At 42.5% G+C, this 26,291-nt stretch overlaps 1 protein-coding gene across 2 annotated transcripts in view; it reads left to right on the top strand.

Annotated features, from left to right (window-relative positions):
- The window catches only part of ankfn1b (ankyrin repeat and fibronectin type III domain containing 1b), a 135,193-nt gene that overhangs the window by 76,928 nt on the left and 31,974 nt on the right, over nucleotides 1-26,291 (top strand). For both annotated transcript variants that reach the window (XM_033610692.2, XM_078163361.1), the window contains one exon: nucleotides 11,713-11,835. In XM_033610692.2, the coding sequence (XP_033466583.1) occupies nucleotides 11,713-11,835 (123 nt within the window). The remainder of the gene's footprint in view (nucleotides 1-11,712; nucleotides 11,836-26,291) is intronic.

Raw genomic sequence — 26,291 nt, 5'->3', positions numbered from 1 at the left:
GTGCAGACAGTACAGGAAGGAAGGAATAATGGAAGGATGGGGCACTGGGGGTGTCTTGGAGGCTGGGGGATGCTTTGCGTTTTTCATGGAGCAAAGGGATTTAGGTACGGATGTCAGGGAAGAGAGAACTTGATTAGACTAATTTATTCACGGGAGCAAGCCATGTAATTGTTCTCATATGGGGGTGACGTACTGTAGGTGTGCGTGTGTCTATGTGTGTAAGAGGGGATATTTGCTCCTTAGCATTTCTTCTTTGTGCCTGACTTAGTTTGTTTAGATAATAAAAGCATATTCTAGTTCAGAGTAATGTATCTGTTCAACTGTAAAGTAACTTCTGACACCCCACATAGGAGGTGTATGGAAAATGTTGTATATTGGACATAGTGATGAATATTAAGGGGCTTCCTTAAGTGGTTTTGCAGAGACAGTCCAATAGATGAAGAATAACTTTAGGAAGTCCTTTGTCTTCTAATGTTACATCGTTGCAAATCTGCATTAACAGTTTCTAAAAGCTGTCACTGAAATCATTTTGCTTTCTAGTGGGGGATAGTTTGTTTTCTTACCGCCACGTTCCCCCACAGTTGAAGGACTTTACCTCCCGGCAGTAGCTGCTTGTTGCCGTGGTTACAGGTGACACAGGAGCAAAAGCCCTGCAGCATTTTAATTCATGGGGACATCACAGGTTTTATGTATTTCATTCAATGTTCAGTACACAAAGTCCTGAATGGGGCTGATCAAACAGAGTGTCTTATGTCTCAGATCAGAGGGCAGGAAATGAGAGAGGAAAAGAAGAATACATCAATGGACGAATGAGCTACATCTTATCTACCAAACACACGTAAAGATGCACGCATGCCAGTGAGCATGAACATGAAACAGTGTTTTTTTTCTCGCCCTGCGTGTTTTGCATCAGTTGGAAATAAGCAGAGAGAGAAGACCCACCACATCACTCTATCTCGTTCCCCAGAGGGACAATCCAAGGCAAATTCTAGCAGAAAGATAATAAGGACTGAGGGTTCCCGCTGTCTGACCGACGTGAAACACATTCCTTCATTTTTCCAGACTTTTTTCTTTTCACCTCATTTTTTTTTCCAAGGTTTTGAAATCCCAGTGTAAATACATATTGAGGAGTATTTACAATAGTGGTAATGGTGGTGGGAGAGGGAGCTAACTCAGCGGGCCATAGGAGACTGCTGCTGGCTGACTATCTGAGTGTGTGAATATTTGTACAGTTAATCTGGTGTGTGTGTGTGTGTGTGTGTGTGTGTGTGTGTGCGTGTGTGTGTGTGCGCACATGTTCCTACCAGCAAAGTGTGTTTGTACCCATAAACTGTTGATCAAGTGAGTGGAAGAAACATCGAGAGTGTGTATTTGTTTGAATATTAGCAGCATTTGCCCTTCTTTCTGTGTGTGTGTGGGTGTGTGTGTGGGCGTGTGTGTGTGTGTGAGTGTGTGCTTTTTTGATGTGGCTTGGCTGCAGTGATGTTGGGTTGTTTGAGAACTTCCCAAGACCAGGCTGCCAGGCCAAAGAACTGAGCGGGCAGAGACAGCCATTGTTTTGGTAAGGCATCCTGGTCATGATTGTGTGTGTGTGTGTGTGTGTGTGTGTGTGTGAGAGGGAGGGAGGGAGAGAGCGAGAGAGAGAGATGCAAAGGGAGAAGGCAAGTTTAATTTGGAGTACTTGCTATGCTCAGTGCTATTCTAGCAGTGCATAGCCTTTTCCATTCTGGCTTTAAATACAAGAGCATGCACACTCACACAAACACACACACACACCATGTAACAACGTAACATGCGAACACTCCATCCTCGCAACCACATGAGCTGAGGGAGTTCTCAGGGAAAATGTCTTTCTATTATGTTGCACAACAAACTGAAGCTTTTACCAAACCTCTCCCTCTACATTTGAAACCACACATCAAAATCTGATCAGCTTTCCCAAAAACATCTCAACACTTTGGATGCTCGTACTTTGCTGGCTTACAATTGGACAAATATAATTTTGGGATTAAACAGCTTTTTGGTACAAACAAGCCAAGTCAGCATTTCAACCGCGAACATCATCTTAAGGTCACTTGAAGACATTCTGAATTGGAGTTTTCCTTGGGGAGGGAGATCTTACCAGGTGACCCTGAACCCAGAATTGTCCTACACTTAACCTTATAAAATGCTACTGGCACTGCTCAGTGGGAGCCATTATGGTAGCCAACTGAAGGTTCTGTGTTTCCTGCATTTCTAAATTCCCAGTACAGAAGCCCCCTCCTTTGTAAGACATGACTTATGAAGTTGTAAGCCTGGAGTGTCTACCTCTTCCATGAATAAGACAGTCCACAGCATCATCTCACAGAGGCTGTAACGAAAGCAGTATTCAGGCATTCCTTTTACCCGTCAAACACTGGACAACAGGTCCAACGCAAAAAAAAAACATATTGGTTTCGACCAGTTAATACCCCTTAAATGTCTTTTAAACCTCAATTACTTATAACTGGATTCTCCTAACTAATATAATCGCCTGCTCACCAAAGCAGAGCAGTGTCCAAGCCACATAGGACCCAGGTTGAGAGGACGGGTCACGAAGCCAGGCTGGATGATGCATATTGACTCATTCAAATTGGCCGCCAATGCCAATTTAACCCACGTCATTCCGTCTGTCTGAAAGAGGTATTTGTTTGTGTGTATGTGTATGTGTGTGTGTTTCCCTGCTCCAATGCCCAACATTAACTTTCTCCTCTTAATGCTTAACCTTTACTCTTTTCCAAACCTTAACCAAAACCTAATCCTAGTAACTTAAATCATAAACCCAAGCTTTAACTGTTAATTAGCTCTTTAACTGGACAAGTGCTCAGGGATTTTGCTCAACTTCTATCCTTAAGATAGATCTTTGGTTCTCACAAGAATAGCAATGCAAGAAACCCGCACACATCTCTCTCCCTCCTCGAGGTTCCCTTCTCCTTTCCAGCATAAATAATCCCCTCAGTCTGCTGGCACGACCCTGATTGGAATCTCGACGCCGTGCTCAATTGTGGGCTGATGGGGAAAAGTGGGGTGCCCTGTGCGTGTGTGTGTGTGTGTTTAAAGCTGTTTCAAGGCCATAAACATAATACCAGAGGGGTGTCCACCTCCGTCAGGCCAGGCCTCTAAAAACCTCGGTGTAGAACTTAAGGCTGGCACACAGCTCCACAACCGTGGACTCACAGAAGCTTTTCGGACTCATTCACTTAAATGATAGCGATTTACTGCAAATTGCAAAGAGAAGAACTCAAGCTGGAATACATGCACCCTCTCATATTGCCTTTTATTCACCATTTAGCTAGTCAGGCAGTGAGCCACGAGCCCTTACAGGCCGGCAGCAGCGCTGCAATACTGAGTGTACCAATACAGGGGGTTAAGATCCAGGCTCCACAAGGTTTTATCAGCTTTTCTGTGTCCTAGAGGAGACCAGCTGGAGTCTTATGTGGAGTTTTATGAGGAGATTCTGTGCAGACTTATTAGTGGGTTACAATGTCATGTGATGATGTGCGATTGTTGTCAGGTTTGGCAGATTTCTGACAAGGCTTTCAGGTTCAATGAGATAAATCCAGCCTCCCCAGACACTTGAACATGACTATGTATGTATGTCTTTCCTGGACTGTCTCCCGCTAATAAATCAGAGCTGATGCCTCAGCTCACCTTGGATTTGAAGTACATTAACTGATGGTGTGTGTGCCTTCCTACTGTGGGTGTGCAGTGTGTATGTCCGCTGGTACACACTGCTGTATGTTCAACTGGGTGTTACCACATCTATCCAGTGTCATAGCTATTAAATTACCCCAGATCAGTTTCCTCCAAATCACATTATTATCTCATCCCACCTAACTGAAGGCGAGTGGAAAAAGACAACTGTCCTGTGGTACCGCTCGCTTTGCCCCTCCCGTCTTAGTGGTACTGTACTCCAGCTACAGGCTCTAATAGTTTGCTGGCTTCCACGCGCTTGTCAGCTCAATTCAAGATTAATTTGAGTGCAGATCCATCATCCGTATGTCTCACTGTGTTGAGTCAGCCTTATGGCACACATCAAACGCAGAGAGGGGGACACAGAGGGAATGGTATCAAGCCAACCGAAAGTGAAAAAAGGCATCGAATTCCTCCCTCATTTTTGTCTCCCTGACAAATTCTGTATGTGCCGATTCTGTGGAAAACAGGAGTGAGAGAGAGCGATGTAATAAAAAGGGAGAAAAAAGAAGATGAAACGATGAGTGTGACTCAGAGACGTTGCAAATGAGGGGATGGAGGGAAAGGAGCCGAGATGGAAATATCTGTGTTTACCGTAGTGGGTGGATGGGCAGCATATGAGAGTATGTGCGTAGGGTGATAACAGAGTCCCTTCGTTTGGCACGTAGCAGTGTGATTAGATCATTAGCGCTTGAAGTTGAGGCAGTTATTGTTAAGACTTATTTGTCAAGGCAGTGAGCTGGCTGTTTAATGCCTCCCCTCTCATCTGGACCCATGCGGCTGCACGAAGAATTATCCCTCTCATCGACATGTTTGCTCCGTGTCACGCATTGTATGATTTTGATGCATTATTTCAGACAATTTTATAGTAGTAAGAAGCAAGCCAAATTCATTAGACTCCAGAGTGCATCAGGTATTATGCAACAGCCTGCTATGATATTGCGTCTCGTTTGTCGACCCCCACTGCTACCGACGATTAAATATTACGCTTTGAGCAATTCAGATAATGTAATCGTATCACAACTGAAGGAGAAGCTTGTTAGCTTGAAGAAATATCAGTATGTTTTATTGGTGAGACCTCAGTCCAAGTGAAATAAAAGCGGCCTCCACCATGTAGAGAGACGTACACACAGACATGGGTTTGGATGGAGATGGTGAGTGGAAAACAAGGCTTTCTTTGAGCAGATTTTAATTAGCAATGTTCATAGCTTGGCTGCGTTCTTTTATGATTGGACCACTGAAAGCCTTTTTGTTTGCCTAATGAAACACATTGAGGGGTATGTTCCTGAATTAAACCCGTGTTTGTGTATGTGTGCATGCGCATGCCAGCAAGCATGTGTGCCTGCATCCATTTCATTTGCATGTATCTGTTTTATGGGTGGGTGCCCACATTCTTTCTGGTGTATTAGAGTTCTATTGGCAGGGATAAGAAGCCATAGCAGGAGACAGAGATGAAAGAAATCCCTGCGTTTTGTTTTCCCTTCTCTCCAAAATAGTTGTTTTAGGTAGGCGGCCATTGCCCATAATTGCTGAAACAGGGTCAGATATTTGTCTGTCCTGCTTATGATTTACTATCGTGTCTGTGCCTTAGTAATCTGAAATAAGATCTGTGGTTAAGAGCAGCCCAATCTCAGACAGACCGCATAGATTGTGTAATGCATAGCGTTCTGCTGGTTTCAGTGGGATCCCTTTATAAACACGTCTCACACAGAACCCTCTGTATGATCTGAGAAGCTTTGCACAGCATGCTTTCCATATTTTTTTCCAATTAATCTATATTTGGATTTAACGTATGTAGGACTGCAGCTAACAATTTACATTGTCAGTTAACATGTTGATTATTTTCTTAATTAATGGAATAGTTGTTTGGTCTATAAGATGTCAGAAAATGGTGAAAAATGTTGATCAGTGTTTCCTAAAGCCCAAGATGACGTTTTCGAATGTCTTGTTTTGTCCACAACTCAAAGATACTCAGTTTCCTGTCACAGAGCAGTAGAGAAACTAAAAAAATCACGTTTAAGAGGCTGGAATCAAAGACATTTTGACCTTTTGTCTTTCTTCATTCATTCATTCTAAAAAAATACTCAAACCATTCAATGGTACAACAATAAGGCCTTTAAAGTTATTTAATAGTCTCAAATTTGAATTTGTGAGGTCTCAACTGCTACAAACATTTAATCTAATTTAAGTTATCCATTTTTTTATTTCTTTTTGTAGAAATGCGTGAAGCCTTTTTATGTAAAAGTCGACATTTCTAATGTTACAAATCTTTAAAAAAAACTATTATACTGTCATTTTACTTCACTCTTGCACTTACCTGTCAGCAAAATGTAGACTGACTTTACTCACTCTACTCATTCTCACTCTTACCTCTGCACAAGACCACATATGTAGTTCTTGCCTGCAATGCTAACTTGCGATGCTTAGAAAAGTAAAACATGATTTGTCCAAAAATCTGTCCTAAATTTGGTTAAATTGCATCTTGAACGGGTCTTAAAAAGCATTAAATTTAACCGTCTGATACCTGTAGACACCCTGTTATAGTTGACAACTAATTGATTAATCAATTACTCTTTGAAGCTCTAAATGTATGGTGCCAACCAGGAGGGCTGGAATGTAAACCATAGTAATTTAGAATTTAAATTATGGCAAAATAAAACAATAAATCAATTATAACCAACACATTGAGGAATGGGGCTTTGTTAATATATTTATAATATTCATAATTCCGTTGTAACAATAATAAAAATGAGTCCTGTAGGTCAGTGTTAAACATCTTTGAGCTGCACTGTTTTTTTTTGTTTTTTTTTCCAGAATTCCACACAGTCTTAACTCTGCTCTCAAATAGCAGTGGGTTACTGAGGCTATGAGCGGGGGTCAAAGTGCACAGACGATAGCTTTGTGTACTGTGAGCAAGAACAATCAGTTCTTTAGCAGAATGTGTTCTGCACATGAATACCTCTGAACAGTTAATTGCTGCCATGGCAACAGAACAGAGAGGGAAAGTGACATTAGGTGAGCTGTTTGCGAGAAAGCGATCCTTCGCAGTGACAGTGTGAAAGTGTGTGTATGCGAGCGCAGGTCAACGTTTTCTCCGTATCACCACACAAGCCATTCAGCGCTGACAAAAGCACTCTTGTCCTGCAGGATTGGGGAAAGTTACTAATGCTGGCAAGATCATAATCTAAGTCACATTGCAGTGAGGCAGTGGTGGGCTTTCACATTGGAGGGATATATTAGGAACACTTATCGTATCTTGTAGACACTGTGTCTATAAAACATGTGATTTTATGTAACCAACCACTGTGAAAATAAAGTATCCTGTTTTGTTTCTTTCTGTGTGGTTAACATTGTAATAAAAATAGTTATCTTTACTTGTTGGGTATATTTTAAGAGTCTACAGTCACGCTACAAGCTCTCTGTTGCTGTACTTGAGCAACAGCAGTGTTATGAGCTAAATGCTAATGTTAACATAAAAACATGCTCGCAATGACAAGCTAACATACTGATGTTTATGGAGTATTGTTTACCGTGTGTAGCACCTTAGTGGTAGCATGATCATGACCATGACGCAGACTGGCCAATCATCACGTAGCACTGGGTCAGCTCAGACCAGGGTCCGACAACAACACAGCTGTCCTCTATTGACTCTAATGCAATCGTTTCAGATTACCTTCATTTTCAAGCTGGTTTTGTGTATTAATGATACTCGTTACATCTCACTTAAAATCAGGAATGGTCAACCTTAACAACAGATACCAGTAAAATAACTTTAAAAATGACATCCCATGTAAAATTAAGAATAAAGATAAGTTCTCAGAAGGTGTTTTTACATTGTATTTCTGTAATTACCAGCCTTATACATCAGAGACAAATAGAAAAGAGATGGAAAAAGAAAGCTTCCACTGCATAGCTGCTGTCCAGTGTGCTCACATGCTGTGCAGCTTCGCTCAGCAAGAGATCGGCGTCCATTCTCCATGTGGTCTGAATGGCTTAATAGCCTTTGTCTGCGTTCATTGAGAGCAAGGAAAGGTTGCAGATATGTGAGATTGGAAACAACTAGGGACGGGCACATACAGGTATGCCTACATTGGCTCTGTAGGATGTTTCAGGGCAGACTGGCAGGTGCCTAAGCATTGGCTGCCTCTCACAGTATGTATGCACTTTCCTGGTGGTGGTATAGGTGAAAAGCTTTGTCGGTTGTGAGTGTATGGGATCACATGGCTTCAAGGTCACATCGTTGCCTCTGTACTATAAGGAAAAACAATCAATCACTGGTTTCTTAAGCCGTAATCAACACCAGGAAAATGAAAGAGAAAATATAATTCTGATGAGAGGATAATCGACTGGGATATCCTGAGTGGGCCTCCAAGGGGATTGCATCATCACAGTGTGCCTGCTGTGATGATGTTATCGGGGACAGCTGCATGGGGCGGAGCCAGGGGTCGAGGCTCTCAGGGAGCCAAGAGGCAGCCAGTTGCCAGCAGATCCCCTCCGCTGAGACCCACCTGCTTCGCATGTCCATTTGTCCTCTAAACCCCTCAAAGGGATTCCCTGAGTCCTCTTCTATGTCCACTGGCCCCCGTGTCTTTGAAGTCATGATCCTGTGTGTTTTCATGGCATTGAAGTCATTATCCTATGGTCGTGTTGTGTCATGCGTTTGATCCAAAAGTTTGTTTGAAGTTTTACAGGGAACTCTTAATGTAACTATTGGGCATAGGCCAAACATATTAGAGATATAAACCAAGGCAATTATTTACAACCAATGATGATCCAAACCAATCACCCCTGTAGTCTATTTATGAATCAGATATTCTCGGACCAGTGAAATACGCAGTTTATGGAAAGGGACATTAGCATCAATGGTTGGCAGTAGCTGGCGTGCACAGGGCAGTGCTACTAATTTAATTAAAAGCCCTTGAAGAAGAAGAAGCCCAGCCTAACTTAATACCATCAATTAGGGGTTGCTCCGCCATCTGACTAAAATCCCACACCCCGTTTGTGTGATTCATACAGGAAAATATGCCTCTTTGTCTTAGAGGTCAACCAACTCTTTGGAGAAGCTGGCGTAGGGTCAGGAAACAGTAGTTGAGGGTGTAGGAGTGGGAACGAAAGCAGTGGGACTGGGGGTTTGTTCTACTAGATAAGCCATAGCATGAGGTCATTTTGAATGAAAACTCATGTATTTTCATCTCAGCTTAGGGCAGCGTCTTTATAGTGCAACAACTGGTCTCATGATGAATATGTCTTTGTAGCATGAGAGAATATGCTACAAGGAGAAAATACTTCCCAGTTTTATATAGCTAGAAAAGCTTTTTGGAAAGTGTGATGGTAATGTCGGTGCTTTGATTTCATGCCCATGATTACTCTGTAAAAGGTTTATCTAATATTAAAATGTACTCTTCATTTGTCACTTTTTTGTTTTGTTTTTATAACTTGGTGTTCATAGAATGTTGATTTATGATGCCTGTCAAGGATGTGGACTCTGCCCGTTTTGAGAGAGGGATGAAATAGAATTTTGGCAATGAAGCAATCTTATTACGAGACGTTTTATTTTTATATCAGTTTGGAAAAGAGGAGAGAATGTTCCAAGCAAGGTAGCAGAAAGCTCAGCTGGCATGGATCTGTAACTTTAAGAAGGGCTTCACTTTAATTTCCAAGGTCACGGCAGTCTTTAACTCACACCTGTGGCAACGTTTAAAATTCTGCGATGCAATAAATGTCTCCATCCAATTGAATCATTCTCTCAGATCTGATCAGTCTCTTGTAGAAGCATTAGACTTGACAGGACACTCGCAGACTGTCTGTCCTCTTTCTGAAGTAAAGCACTCCCCTGGACAAGAGCATATGAATTACTTATTCAAGGTCCTGTCAGACCTCTGCATCAGGATGCCAAAACATTGAGCATGTGATACGACATTATGCCAATTTGGCAATTGAGTTACACGCAACTGGACGCATCACCACACTGTCATTCATCCATGTCACTGGTCAGTGATTAAAATAACGACGTGAGCTATTGTGTTCGATTTCATCAATCCCGTTTTATCAAAGCCTTATGTGAGCTGTTATTCCTGCAGCAACTTACATAAACTAACAACAGCAATGGCAGATACAAGCTTTGTTTTTGAGTGGCAGGGTGCACCCCAGTAGTCTGTGCTGTCCTCAATCAACCATCCCTGCAGCGTGTCTCCAGCAGAGCTCACCATGGAGACTAAAACACTTTTTGGCTCAGGTTGAGAGGAGATATATGTACGTGTGCGTGTACATGTGAGTCATTATTAAGGATGTTTTATCATTTCATAATGAAATGGAAACGACATGTGTGTTAGATTAGGTGAGCAAAGAATGCTGTGCAATGTTTGGGCATCATTTTATGTAACCCTCTGTCATTTTGAAAAAAAAAAGTTCATGGCAACACCAGTAGGAAAATCCTTCAATTACGTATTTTAGATTTTTGTTTTTTTTTCCCCTGCAGTGCTTTGTCTGTCCTTTTACTTATCCACAGATTTGTATTTTGTACACTTTGGGTACATTTATATAAACCCTTGTTTAAAGGAACAGTGTGTAAGATTTAGGGGGAATTAGTGACATCTAGTGGTGAGAATTGTAGACTGCAATAAGCTGTAACTTCTGGTTAGAATTCCTTCATTGTTCATTGGTCAGGCATTTTTAACTAGGAGCCAAACTATCCAAAGAGGCCTTCTCTCCAAAACAAGTGGACCAGGTGATTGAAACCAATGTGCTCACCTTTTTTTCTCTGATAAGTTAAGATCCAGCCATTAAGGAGGTTTTGACCGGCAGCCAATTATCCACATTGTCTCTTCCTTTGATGATTTGGTGATTTAAGCTGGTTAAAACACTGTATAAAACAGTTTCACATAAAATAAATAACACTTTAAACAAATTCTCTCGCTGCAGAGGGACTGCAAATTACAGTGGCCATCGCAAAAAGACAAATATATAGAGCCAGTGTTTGGTTTGTCCAGGTTGGGTTACTGTAGAAACATGGCGGAACATCATGGCAATCTCCATAGATGACGACCGGCTCGCTATATAAATGTAAACAGCTCACTCTAAGATAACGAAAGCGCAACAGTTTCTACTTTTAGGTGATTATACACTGAAGAAAAAAACATACTTATTATGTGATATTCCATTTTTGCCAATATATCCCCCTAAATCCTACTCACCGGACCTTTAACAAGTCTTGTGAATTTTTACATCACATACTCTTCCGTGCTCCGGCAAAGTTCTGCTGCGAGCCTGGCTTCTTGATAGAGAATATTATTACATTTTGATTAGTCCCCACTGTTACCACAGCAATATTGCAATGCTGAGTCTCATCAAATGTGTCCCGGGCTGGAACGGAAGAAATATTACATTTCCTGTTTTTAATTTTGAGCGAAAAGTTGAACTGGGACATTGGCAGCCCAGTAGAGGAGATTAAAATGTGTGTGACTTCACTTTTTTTTTCTGTGAAAAAGATTTGGAGAAAATTAGGCAGGAAGTATGCGGCTTTCCCTGAAACCTAATGTTTCCTCAGGGAACTGCAGCATTGTTACACTGTTTATCAACTTCATGGACTACATTTCCACCGAGTATTGTGATTTCTGCAAAACTGAGTGTAGTTTTAGGCATAAGAGGATCCATTTTACGGAGACATCCGTTTTCTCCAGTAATATTAACCTTAGCTGAGCATTTTTAGTTTTTGGCAGGGAGAATTTCCGTGGTACTGTAGAAGATAAACCCACAACACAAATGTCAGAGAGCTGAGAAAGAAGGCGCTGGTGTTAACTGCTCTTGAACTCATATGTAAGAATTAATAATGTATGAAAGGAAAATATGTTGGAACACAAAAGGTTTATAGAGGTTTGTCTATGTAGTGGGCCAGGAATCCATTGCATATCCCTAACCCCTAGCCCTAAGGTAACCCAAACCCTAACCCCCTCTAAAACATGAACTCTTTTTGATCAGTTTTTTCCTCCTTCTGTCCCCAAGGTCAGAATCAGGGATCTCCAAATTTACCCATCGCTTGTCCCTCAAGGAGCGTGTGGCCAAAACAGACAAGACTTCCACGGACAGACCTCAATCCTACAGAAGACGATCTCTCAGTGTCGACTGGTAAGACCATCTCTTAATCTGCATCATCAAATTCTTTTATGATTCCTAGAAAGTTGTGATAGTGTACTCTGCCTTCACTACATCAACCCTGAGACCTGTGTTCATGACTTTAAGGTTCTGAGACTGTGCAGATTATAAAATAAGTCTTCATAAATTGGTATCAGAAGCAGTGTTTTGAGCAGAATCTTTCCCTTGTTGCAACTGAAATCCAAAAGGTAACGCCTAACAAGAGACACAACTGCGACTGAGCCTTGCTATGATGTGTCTGTGTACAAAGTCAAGGCTGAGGTCAATGAGGATTGGGGGGCTGGTGTTTGGGGCGGGGGCAGAGAGTGAGCGGAGTGGTGATAGGGTCCTGCTCAGTCTCTGCGTCTGGGTTTCGTTGAAGAGCGCCAAGCAGCTCCAGTGGCGCCGGCTCATCTTGCTCTTGTAAAGCTCCAGTCCTCAGGCAGCCGATGAAAGGAGTTTGAAAGCTTTCCATCACGAGGCTGCCTTCCCGTCCCCACCCATGGGACTCCTTCCCAGTCTCCCCTCTTGTTGCACGGCCTCCACTCATTTATCTACCCATCCATCCTGCCGTCTGTCCATCTGGCATCCCCCCTGAGCTTCCTGCTATGTATTCTTGGCTCTTCTTTTAGACTTCTCTCACCATTGGGAAAATAGCCTCGGGTTAAAGCGGATCTTACACTTCCTTTGCACTTAATTTTGTCAAGTAAAAAAATGTCCAAACAGTCACAGGTCTAAACAGTTTCCAGGTTTCTAATGGCTGTGCGGGGACTACAGTAGCTTTTCAGTAGAGTTACTTTGTGGTTTGTGGAGTTACAGGTGTGAGATTCTCTGAGGTCCTGTCCAATCATGCTAGGGCCCGGTGTGAGGTCTTACAAGGTCTTTTGTCGGCCTTACGAGACCTACTGTGTGGTCTCGGACTGACGTTGCGATGTGTGGTCCGCCAGCAGAAATGTGGTGTTAAGTGTATGAGCGCTGTGAGTGTATGTGCAGTGTGAGGTCCTTTACTTTAACAGCTTCGTGTTTTTCTCCCATGTTGCTGGAGAGGGGACCTGGCCTTTAAAGTTCAGGCCCCGATTGATGTAGTCTGGTTTTAATGAAACACAGTGGGTAGATTGGACATGCTCATTTACGAGAGGGATGAGGGGGGGCTCGGCTACAGCTGGATTCTGACTTTCTCTGGGGCGAGCCGCCATTACGGGAGTGTGACTGGTCTTTTGTGACATAATAAACAAGGGACCCCAGGAGGAGAGATTCAAGGTTTAGGGCTGAGTCATGCTACTGGGAGGTGAAACAAGGTCGGTCCGGCTCCTGACAAGACCAGCACGGCTCCTCTGGAATGTACAGTCATCAACACTGTCAGAAGGAAAACACGTGTGCGTGTAGCATTGACTGAAAACACCCCATGAATCAGTTGCATTTTTGGAATTGTTTGACATTTATTGCACTTCCTGTGGTCTGTCTAAGCAATCTGTGTTATTGTTTTGCTAACAACTACTTGTTATCACAGAGCTATATTCTCAAAGTAGTGTACTCATCCAGTTTATCGTGTTTGAATGTTGGAATAGAACATTTCTCTTCTGAGACTAATCAAGGCGCGTTTTGTATATGCTTAGAAATCAGAGTACAGTTCAGATAGATCTACAGTAGATAGGTACATGTTGTCTAAAAACTGTTAATGCTTCAGTGAATTCTTTGTGTCTTGAGACAGAAGCTGTTAAATGACTGGAATTTGTTTGCCTGTAATGAAAGTGAAATGTGGAAATGTAGCGTTACCCACCAATATACACTTTCAAATGAAGGTTTAATTATGTTTATCTGTGCACTGCCCCCCCTCCTCTGTTCACTTTAAATCAAAACCATTAAGAGTAAAGTGACACAAGGATCATATTAAATACCAAGCTGGAAACCTACCAGCAGCCCTCCGCAGTAAAATAGTCTCAGGTGGCTTAACTCTATAACTATCTATTTAGTGGACCATTGCCGTTTATGTCGATTCAAGTCAGATACCCAAACAAACTGTGACCATTAAGGGAATTGTAAGCCAAGGCAGCCCATATACAAGCTGGAAACAGGAGCCGTTTTGTAGCTTTATCAAAGTCTGTGAGAGCTGGCAGGGCCTTGGGAAAATAAAAGATAATGGGAGTGTTATTGTTATTGGTAATCATAGTAAATGGCCTCTAGGGTATGGGTGGAGTAAAGAAGTAGGAGGGGGTGAGAGGGGGCAGTAAAGGGGAAATAAGAGGATATATGCCGCCTCGTAAGATTGCTGAAAAAATATTGATACGTTTTTGTTTTTTTTCCCAGGAAACCATTAGTATAAGAAATTATAATCTACATCCGTGACATCTTTGGGAAAATATGGCCTTACGAGATTACTGTTATATAATTCTGAATAAAAAGCATTATGGGAACATTAAAGGGACAGTTCACATCAAGATAAAAGATACATATTTTTCCTCTTACCTGTAGTTCTGTTTATCAATCTAGATTGTTTCAGTGTGAATTGCTGAGTGTTAGAGATATCAGACGTAGAGATGTCTGCCTTCTTTCAAATATAATGGAACTTAATGGCACTTGCCAAAAAATACATTTGAAAAACTCAACGGCAATGTCTCTTTCCAGAAATCATGACCTGCTTACTCAGGATAATCCACAGATTTTGTTGTGAGCAGTTTCATGTGGGAATTACTACATTTTCACCAAATGAAACCTTCCAGCTGTATCACCACACACTGTAACCAGTGTCTGAAATCAGGTTTTTGACTCATTGGCCAAGGGGACTAGTAGATGAAAATCTACTGGCCAGGCATGTTTTTACTGTCTCAGAGAGAGTTTCATTGATGTGTTTATTGTGTTTGTTTCAGTTATAACTTTATAATCATTCAAGTTCATAAAGTTGTTAAAAAGTGATTAAAAATGTAATAAATAAGGTGTTAAAATGATAAAACGTTTGATAAAAAAAAATGGGTCTTAAAGGTACTTAAAAAAATGTTTGGCTAAAAATTGTATTTATATTTTATATCAGCACATTTCTGTTGTGTTTTGGACTGCTATCAGTGGGCACTACCTTGAGAGACTTTTTATATCTTTTATTTTGTTGTAGTTTTCACAGTGTCTGAAAAAAACAGAGAAAGAGAACAAAAATGTTCTTTTAAAAGACATCTGTATGAAGCAGGCCATTATTTCATTGGACCAGTGTAGCTACACAGGCCAAAATATTAAATTGCCTTTTTGTGTCACTGATACATTTATTTCAGTGCATTTATTGATCTAATAAGGTATAATGTTAAATTCAAACTTTGAAAAGAGGTGAGAGCAAAAGTTAAAGCCAGAGGTCTCTCTGGAAAGCAGGGATGCAAATTAGAAGTTCAAGGCTTTTATTGTGAAAGGTAAAAAAAAGGAAGGTGTGAAGCTGTTATATGCTGTTGTTGATAGTGTGGAAGGCAATAAAGAGTTTTGATCTTGGTTCAGACTACAGAGCCTCTGCGTTATAATATTACCTTCATGTGATAGTTTAGCAGAGTAGCTAATGCCCTGTAGTGCCACAAAACTAGAAGCACTTGAGATTGTTAGTTTTTCAGCCTGTGTAAAAACACATCCATGTGTATGTGTGTGTGTGTCTCCAACACTAACAACACAGGAGCAGTAGAGCAGTGCCCCCGAAAATAACATCAAAACATGGTAGAGACTCTCAGCATAGATTTTTTTTTTTTTTTGGTACAAACTAGGATGTAAATTTTGGTTTATTTTGGTTCACCCACATTAACCAGTAACTAACCAGTTAATGTTTAAGAAAAGAAAAAGACGGAAAATACAAGAGGCCCTTCCTTTTGGTCTGACACTTCATTGCCTCAGTGAACTTCAGCGCTGCATTTTAAAGCACCGTCCTTTCAGAATTGATGAAATTTCAGTTTTGTGATGTACATGTCTTGCCTTTTATTTTATTTTCTGTTGGCTTTGCTATCAGACAGCCGGCCAGCTGCATTATCATGTGTGAACATGCACACCACCCAGCCTCCAGTCTGCACTGGTTCCTTGGCTGCTCTGCACTTCACACCACCTGGGTCGGGTGGGAGCTAACATTAAGTAGCTGGTGGCGCCACTCATTTAGCAATTACAGCTGGTAATACTGTCTGGTTGTGCAATGCGTTGCTCCGGAAAACATTTTTTTCCACCCTCTGGTCGACCCTAAGCTAGCCTCCGAGGGTAAGCAGCTTCATTTTGAGCCGCAAAACACTTTTAGCATTGTTTGCTATGTTAGCATCACTAGCCGTGCTGACACTGCTAATGGTGTCAACAGACCTAACAGCTTACAATGCTTCAGAGGGTTTTTTATGGCTCAAAATTGAGCTGCATCAACCTTGGGTAAAATGGGAGGGTGGGCACAATGTTTCCACGGCAACACTGTCAGGTTAGTACAGCATTACTAGCGGTAATGGCCCACTGAGCAGCACCTCGGTCCTACCAGAGTCAAGTGTTGAGTAGTGCAGTAAACTGAAGAGTAGAACCTACAGACCGACATGTGTAACTGGTCAAAAATGTTCTCAGCCGCTAACCTATTAACGGTTAATCATTCACTTCCCTATTACAGAACTTCTCCCACCAGTGCGATGGATAGTGCTCATCAGATGGTAAATCTATCCACATTTAGTGCTTGGACAGTGTTAATTTCAGACCCTGGCTGCTACTTTCGCTAGCTCAGTGGTGCTGGGTAAGCTAGCATAAGATGCATGCTTTCTTCTGCATGGTGATGTGGTTGGCAGGTGTAGTTTGGTAGAAAGAAAAAAGGTCTATCAGGCTGCTAACAACAAGGTCTGTGGGTTATCATGATTAACTGGGTCATGATGTCTGGAAAGAGACATTGCTGTTGAGTTTTCCAATTGTATTTAATTGGCGCTTTGAGCACCACAAGCTGAGTGCCCACTAGTTCCATTATATTGGAGAGGAGGCAGACATCTCTATGGCTGGCCAACACTCTGCAACTCAAACCAGAACAATGTAGATTGATAAATACCACTTCACATAAGAGGAAAATATGTGTTTTTGAATTTGGGGTGACCTGTCCCTTTAAGTTCAATATCTAAACTTATACGCTCAGCCTAATTTAGGTCTGTTTCCCACTGCCGCATGTATTTACTGCCTTGTTTCCTGTGCATGACGTTGACACAGGAGACATCCAGCAGAGTCAGAGAGTCAATACTGGGGCTATAAAGGGACACTGGTTCTGTTCCAGCGTAGGGCCAGTAAATAAGTCTTTATTTCCATATCCTCTCATGGTGACAGAGAGGCAGTTCCAGCCCTTTGCCAAAACCCCTGAGTACAATGGAGAGGCAGCCATGTATGTCGGCCAAGCAGTTTTTATTTCCCTCAACAGTTCCCCCGCAGTACGCCTGGAGAGGAAACTCTATACATAAGTACTTAAACATCAACATGTACTGTAGCATGCAGCACTCAAACCATATCCACTTCATAAATAAAAGTTGAAATTTGAAGTTGCTACCACACCAGTTAAGTGTTTGATTGTGATGTGTGTGGTTATGCAGTATGCGCTGGAGGGTTTAAACCCTCTCCATCCCCTGAAGGCCTCTCTGCTCTGCCTGGTGCCACCCTGTCTTCAGGGATAACTCAGGAGCTGACAGCACTCTCAGGATGACGTCCTAATTTTGATGTGAAGAAGAGAGAGAGAAGCCAGCCTCCCATTCCCGTAGTCGATATATTAATACACACCCAAACACACACACACACACACGCATAGTGGTAAAAACTCATGTCTGCATGTCTGATTTTCTTCTTGATATTCATGCTCACACACATACATGAGCAAACACACATTGTAATAGTTAGCACTGTGTTGCGTTGGGTGTGTGAGGGGGAACGGGGGATACCAAGTGCTAATCCTTATGAATTGTGCACAAAGGGAATAAAAAGAACATAGAAAAAAATCACTAAAGTCTTAGTGGAAAGTGGAGGGCAATGCTCAAGGGGCCTGGGTGTAAAGTGGTTTTGGACAATGTGCCACTCGCCTCATTTGGTTCTAATTTGATTTAATATTCCCAGCTCTTTCTTTTTCATCCTCCCTTTAGATTGTTCTCCTCTTTTCTGTGGCTGAGAACTGTCAGTTCAAACAAGAGGGACAAATGAGGAGGTTAAAGATCCCTATAATTTGTCTTTACAAAAAAAATCAGCTCAGAACACACTGTTAAAGATCACAACAAAAGGAAAGTGTTCACTGCTTGTGCTGGAATGTCCAACATTTTACTTCTCCTCTCTGGCTGCATTTAAATGACATTATTCTGAGAATGTCTTAAACACTTAAAAGCGTTGACACACAGGATAGTGCCAAATGCTGTTTAAGTGAGATGTAGTTCAGATAATATATGAACTACGTGCAATATTGGGACAGAACATCCATTATTTGATTATTTTTATTACTTTTTTTGCTGTTATATGTACAATACATTAGAAATATTACAGTTATACACACATCACATGTAAGTAGGCTTTTAGAAACTGGAATCGTTTTCTCTGTGTGCAGGTGGACGTCTTGTCATCACAGAAAATATGCATCATTGTTTTCATCAGTGGTCTTCTGTCATATTTTCCATCCAGAGACTATTATTAATGCTTTAATGTTTCATGTCAACAAGGACAAGAAGTCCTAATGATGTTCAGAAAAAATATGGAAACTTGAACATCTGCGATTCCATGACAACTGAACAAACTTTGCTGGTGAAGATCGTGTCATACGACAGCTACAGTACCGTATAAATGGACCTTGTGGTGAGATTGTTCTTTTAACTATCTTGAGGGTGCTTTCACACCTGTAGTTCAATTCATTAGGTCTGGACAAAGGGGATAAAAATATAGGTTGCATTTTAGTTCTGGCCTGGTTCCTGTTCATTCTGGTATTTTACATACAAACCAAGAGGAGTAAACATGAAGTTACGCAGAAGAACCAAGTTTCGGAGCCATGTGGGGAAATCAAATTTTGATGAATGACAAAAGTTTATTCAGCACCTTGATGCTATATATAGCCTATATTTATGTTCTATGGTGCCACAAAGAGCTCACAAAGAAATAACCTATTGTAGGTGTTAAGAAGAAATGTTTTCATTTTAACCCAAACCATGATCTTTTAAATAAAACTTCAGGGCTATCTGGCTTAGAACCCTGAGGGCAAACTTCTGCTAACAGCCATAAAACATGGACTAACAACAAGATAATTTAACATAAGTATAACATTCAGCTCCATAATAACTCTCAAGGTTAATGGGCAAAACAACAGTTTTTTGCTAGTGACCCATTATTAGCTTAAGCATGTTTACGGTGCACAAATTCGCCTAGCAGCTAGCGGAGTTTTCCTCTACTCAAGCTTAATAAATGACATATTATTTATATTTTATCTTGCTCACTGCTGGTGTAAGTCTCTTAGCGGAGTGAGATACCTGGCCAGGTGTAATCTAAAGATGATGATATGGATTGATGTTCTCACTTTGCATTGATGATACTGAGTCATTGATCATTGAATCAATATCTCGATTCAGATAGATGGTTTGTTACACCCCTAATTATTAGACTGCAAATCAGTGGTATTAAATGAATAGTGATTAACAGAGACAGGACAAAACAGTAATGATTTGGGGCATATTACCATGGGATCCCTGTCACTCACTTTTTTGAATTGACTTAATGAACTGACAAAGTACACAGAGTTGGACAAGCACAGCAGTTTTAACAGCTTTTTACCTATTACAGCAGAAATACATGGGATACAGTTGCATCACGTCACGTAGGCGAAGCAGAGTGGAGTCTTTCACCCACTGTACTGTCTCCGTTCTTGCAGTGTGGGATTGCTGCCAGCTTGACTGTGTGTGTGTACTCAGTTCTGCCAAGTATAATGCAGCTGGTTACACAGGGATTAATTAACTGGATCAAGGTAAATATAGGTAGTATATTGCCTTATACAGATCAATTACAAGATGGTTTCCTGAACAGATTATATGAGCAGCAGACGGAATCATTAGCAGTTTAGCTTTTGAAATGATGGTAAAATCGCATACAGTATCTGCTATCACAAAACCCTGTGGTTGGCTTGTTTGCTTTCACACCACAAACAAATCACACAAGAGTCCTCTTGACAGTGGACTAAGGGGCCGTTTATACAACAACGATTTCAGTAAAAACGGAAGTCTGTCCTTTGCGTTTTGAAAAACTTCTGCGTTTATATGACAACGTTATTGAAACGATCCTCGTTCACACGGAGCCGCAAAATCTACTGGAAACGCTGTAGTATGCACGCCAGGCCAATGGGTGGCAGTGTAAATTTGCAAAGCAACACCACAGCATGACGCCATGCACCTGCGCTGAAGCGCTTTCCTCTCCAACGCTGTGATTACAAACCAAAACAAAGAAGACACACTGGCAAAATCATGCACAGATAACTTTGTCTGGATAGACGACGAGGTGGAGTTGCTACAGTAACAGATCTACACTTCACTTCAAATCAACAGGGTGAGCAGCGCAAACAGAGCTCGGCATTGTTGTTGTGACGGTCGGCATGCCTAGTGACTAGAACCGTAATGCGCAAGTGCGAAAAGTCTCCGTTTTCAGAGGAACTGCATATTGCACGTTTACATGACAACGGAGACGCTGCCATTTCCAAAACGTTGCGCTCTGGAACCTGTTTTCAAATCGTTGCGTTTTCAGGCACCCAAAACGCCGCTGTCGTGTAAACAATCGGCCAAAACGCAACTAAAGTTTACCGTTTTCAGTTGAAATCATTGTCGTATAAACGGGGCCTAAATCCCACCTTTCCAGGTGGTCCCAGATCAGTTGTTTGCTTTGCACAAGGGTTCAACTGGCAGCTTTCACACCTGCCTGAATGATCTGTACTAACCAGGCAAACTGACATGAGTTTGCTTTAACCAAACCAAACAGAGGGTTTGAAATCACCTTTATTGGCTCCTGCAAAAATATCATAAAAAAGCCTGTGCTGTCCGATGACACTAATCGAAACAAGTTTTTTATTGACAAACTCTTTGAGGATATGGGGAATTATTTTCCCCAGAACAAAACTGTTTATTCACGCTGTTTCAGCTGTCCTGTTAAGTTTGGACTTCAACTGCTTCTTGGCCTGTAATATTAATTTGTTGAGACTGAGTTGTTGGCAAGATGATAGACTATAGATTCCAGTCCACACGAGGGAGCAGATTTTCTGCTTACCTCCCTACTTTTGGATAGGCCCCGGGCTATTCTTTCTTACACACACACATACACACACACACACACACAGCAAACAGCAAACACAGAAACATATGAACCCACTCACATTCATGCCCGTTCACAAACACATGCACTCACATAAATTAAGTAGATTAAGTACACACATGCACAGATGCATATAAACACCTACGTGCACACTTTAGACATGCATGCACTCGCACACCCTCACACTGTGTTCTTAACTCTGGATGCTGTGGGCCGCACTAAGCGAGATTTATGAGGCTGGCTCCCTCTTGTCCTGTGTGTCTCCGACTTGATACTCTGGTTTCCACTCCAAACCTCAACTCAGCACACAGACACAGAGAGACAGGGGGTGGGGATGGAGGGCAGTGAGAGAGAGGGGGAATGAGGGAGGCTGAAAGGGAAGTGGGATGTCAGGGAAGACTGAAATAGGTAAGAAGAGGAGGAGAGAGAGAGTGAGAATGATTGAGACTGAAGCAGATGAAATGGCAGATTGAAAAGATGATGGAGAGAGACAGCTAGAGTGAGGGACGAAGAGCTCTGAAAACTGGACTGTGGAGTTGGAAGGAGAGAGGTTACGAAATAAAGAGTATGGGGGGAAGAAAGCCAGTTAATGTGTGAGTGTGTGTTTGTTTCTGTTTGCATGTGTGTGTGTGTGTGTGTGTGCAGAGACAGACAGCCAGTGGGTCAAAGGGTTAGCGTGGCTCCATGTGTTGCTTATAAGCTGATAAAAGACAACCAAATAAAGCTGGAGAAACTACACCCCTCTGCCTACTCTCTGTGAATGTATGTGTGTGTCTGTGTGTGTTTCTGTGTGTTTGTGAAGGTTGTATTCAGGGTCAGAGGCAGAAAGAAAATCGGCTGGGGACCCAAGAGAGTTGTGGTTTGAAACAGGTCTTGAAAGAAAATGGTTTACAGATTGAGATAGGAAGCTCAGGTAGTAAAGACCTCCACACCTACGTCAGTGTACTCCACATTAGAACAGAAGTGCTGTGAGAGCCAGTAAAGAGTTTCACTTACTGGTGTCAATCCAGAAGAAGTCTTTGCACTTCTTGCACTTTTTATTTATGATTTTTATGCCTCCGGATCGGTGAAAGCCATAGCCAGAGACATTATGTTTTTGGGTTGTATATGTAGGTATGTCTATGCCATACTTGAATGAATGCAAAATCACCTTGAGGGAATTTCTTCAAATTTGGCACAAACATCCACTTTGCCTCAAGAATGAACTGATTAGATTTTAGCAATCAAAGGTCACGGTCACTTTGACATCACAAAACATGTTTTTGGCCATAACTCAAGAATTCATACATTGATTATGACGAATTTTCACACAATTGTCTACAAGGGTTAAATATTGAAGTGGTGGCATTTTGTATCCAAAGGGTCAAAGCTCAAATTCATTGTGACATCAAAATGTTCTTTTCTATCATATCTCAGGAGCAGAGGGGGAGACATTTGGTCAGATAGCGAATTGGTGACTCTAATCTTGGGTGTCCATCTTTTAACATTGCTGATTGTATAGATCCTCTGTGCTGCAGGGTTGAAGATGTGTATGAAACATTCAGGTTTTAGAATATGTTTATTGACAGCAGCATCCATATTTGAGGCACTGTCTTCTGCCATGGCTACATATGAGTCTGGACAGACATGGATGTAAACTGTAGCTGCAACTTGACGGGTTCGTCGAGGCTTTCAGATGCCACAACCTTTGTTAATCAATCACTGGTAAAATTATTCTTTTTTGGGCTGCTGTCAGCTGTCACGTTAGCGTATGATTTACATGACCCACCTCCACCTGTCCACCCATAGCTTTTATCAGCTCCAGAGTGTGTCCGGATTCAAGTCTCATCCAAGGCTCAGTGTTCTTTAGATGTTCACCACCGCAAGTTTCTAGACTCCATCAGGGAGTTCCCATGCGGCTCCCTCCATAAAAGGTAGCAATTTTATTATAGCTTCCATTTGCCATTGACGTTTATTGATTTCATCAAGAGTTGTGCACACCTTTCTTTCATTTTTCCGATTGAAGTCAATGCTCAGTGGACGATAGATGAATTTCAGTCATGGGTGTTTGAGTGTCTACGTGTGTACCATGTTTGTGGGTGTGCATGAGTTTCCAGAAACAAGCTCTTGTATGTCTGCCATCCACTAAAGTGTACACACACACACTGATGTCAGATGAGTTTGTGTTGTCATTCAGAGACACACCGCCTGCCACCCTTTGTACTATAAGCATCCATCCATCTATCCGTCCAATCAGGGTTGTACATATTTGTGTGTGAGCATGCACGTTATCCTTTTTACAAAGGATTTATCATAGTCAGGAGACTAAACCGCACCCCTCACCCCCACCCACCCGACCACCTCCCTCCATCCCCATCCCAGATAAACAGCCGTGGGACTTTAAACATGGCGCCCGGCCGGCGTGTGACTGAGAGAATGGGCCAACTGGTGGCTTCAGTGGCCAGGGGTCGCCCCCGCCCCTCTCCTCTCCCTGGCTGGGTGGGTGGCATATGGCGGCCCAAGTAGGGACCCCTTTGGTGTCACACACACACACACACACACACACACACACACACACACACATTGAGAGACACACAGAAGGCCTGGAGCCACCCAGGCTGGGCCCACGATCGCCGTGGGAGACATGGTGTCACCAAGCTTCTGACAGAGGAGGGGTTTTGTGTATGTTTGTGTGTGTGTGATCCCACCTTGGAAGCCCCCCCCCCCCCTCCTGAGAACGTCGGCCGCTGCCCGCCACCACATCCCCATGGTGACTCCGCTGTTGTCTCTGCTCATCAAAATTAGAGAGATTTACCTCTGCATGCACACACAACACATGCACACACACAGAGCCAACAGGTGGCAGGCCTTGCTCGGCACAGCAGGCCCACTTCAAAGGTTAAACATACAGCGGACCGCCCACTCTTTCTCTGCCGTTCTCCCAAGGGAGAGCGGCAGAGAAAGTGAGAAGAAGAGGACAAGATAAAAGGGGAGACAGGGAAAAAAGACAGTGTAAATAGGGGAGAGATAAAGGGCAGCGGGAGCATGTTCATGTGGGAGAATGCAGCAAAGCATATACCTGGCGTCCAGAGTTTGCTCTGACTCCCCAATTATGCACACAGCTCACACTTAAAAGTGAGTATGAATGGAAAGCATAAGTAACAACAGGATGCCTACAGGGTTTTTCAGTTCACTTACTGTTTGACTAACTGTGACTAACAGCAGATGTGAACAAGCCAACATGGGTACCAGGGCTCTTAGCACAGACTTAAGCCAACCAATGTTCTGGGATTTTGCTGCATGCGTCACAAGCACTCAGATGAGAGAGATCAGAAGAGAAAGCCTGACTCGCTCAAAGCTAACAACAAATAAACATCACCTCAGAAAAACAGTGATATGAAGAACACCATCTCAGCACAGCCGGCTTATCAAAAAGAGGAAGTCGAGGCTATAGGGCGGACAGTGGATTACAAAAACCGGATGACTCAACAGTGGAAAAATATTGTCTAGATGGTGTAAATCTGGTGTAAACAACAGAGTCCATGGGCTTTATCCTGTCTGGTATCAGTTGTGCTGTCTGCTGCCTGTGGTGCAACAGGCTGTGATGTTTTCTCAGCACTTACGAGGCAGCTTATCAAAGGAACACCAATTAAATACCACGGTCCGTGTTTATAATCATGCTGATCAGGTACATTGCGTCCAGGCCAGTCTGCCACTTTTCAAATGCACATCTGGTAGGATAATCCATCTGCGTCTCACAATGTAGGCCCCTTGGAGATACAGTGAAAGGGGATGTTTTTAGCAAATGTATACCGCTGAAACATTAATACACTTGTGCACGCACCTGATACATCCCTCAATAAAATCACGTCCGTAAAATGTGGCCCGTAAGAGCCGTAAGAGTCACTCTGATTGTCTTCTCGGATGTAAAATCATGTGGATTTCCTACACAGGGCTGCACATGTGCGTACATATATCTCAGTCTATGAGCATGCGTGTGTATGTCTGCATTTGTTGTGTTGCCATGCCAACTTAGTATGCGTGAGGGGCTGCGGGTCATAGCGTTGGTGTGGCCTTGTGTTGCCTATAAGCTGATAAGAGCCAAACAGAGGGAACGGCTATATGAATTCTAGTAATAATGCCTCCACGATCCCCACCTCTTTCTCCCTCTCTTTCCCCCTCTCTGTCTCTCTCTCCCTCTCTCTCTGTGCGTCCAGCAGCCTGCCTGCTTCCAGCCTGTCTGGTGCCAAGACTCAGATTTCAGAATTTCCTTCTACAAGCCACATTTAGAGCAGCCAGCGTACTCTATGTGTGTGTGTGTGTGTGTGTGTGTGTGTGTGTGTGCAACTTTCTCCTCTCACTGTCTGCCTCTCTGACCCCCACCACCCTGTTTTCAGCGAGGCACTGTCCTTCTGGTGCCGCTCTTTGCCTTTTCTTCGTCACTCTCTCTCTATCCATCTACCCTACCTCCAGCCCTTTGTTTATTTTGCGGGGACTTGACCTACGCAGACAACCGATGCAATACATGTCATCTAATATAAATGGTCATTTGTGCCTGTGTGTAATAAACACGATTAGACACACACTTACATGCAGCGGAGATTTATGTGTTCTTGTGGCAGTAAACTAGCCACTGGTGAGAGGTTTGGAAAAAGGAGGAGGGGGATCCTGTCAGCACACAGCTGACCCAAAAGACCTTCTGACACACTGTGATGTGATGGCGTAGGATGGAGTTGGAGAAGGAGGTGGAGCAGAAGGAAGACAGAGAAAGGTGGTGGAAACTAGACAGAGAAAAGAGATTTTGGAGCATTGTTGTGAAAGGCGTCCTCTACACAGCTCCATGCCTTGAAGCTCTGCGGGACAAATATAGCTATCCAGGTGTCCATATATGGTTGCATTGTTGTTGCTTTAACATAACCGCACTGTCGTTTCTCACTATCAAAATATCTTCCTTTTGTGCCGCTGTAGCTAATCTGGGCCGCCGTCCATGTATCTTTCTCTGGCACCTACACGCTCATGCACATATGCACACACTCACGTAAACACATGTCTGTAGGTACCCCACTGTGCAACACAACGTGTAGCTTTAGACTCTTTGTGCCTGTGTGTGTCGTAAAGACATTTTCCATTGTTTATAGTTTACATTAACATTATCTATATTTATAGAAGCAGGAAGCTCGGGCCAAGAACATTTTTTCTGC

This window comes from Epinephelus lanceolatus, chromosome 21 (assembly GCF_041903045.1).
Source record: "Epinephelus lanceolatus isolate andai-2023 chromosome 21, ASM4190304v1, whole genome shotgun sequence".
Classification (NCBI taxonomy): Eukaryota; Metazoa; Chordata; class Actinopteri; order Perciformes; family Serranidae; genus Epinephelus; species Epinephelus lanceolatus.
This window is presented reverse-complemented; position numbering and strand designations above follow the sequence as displayed.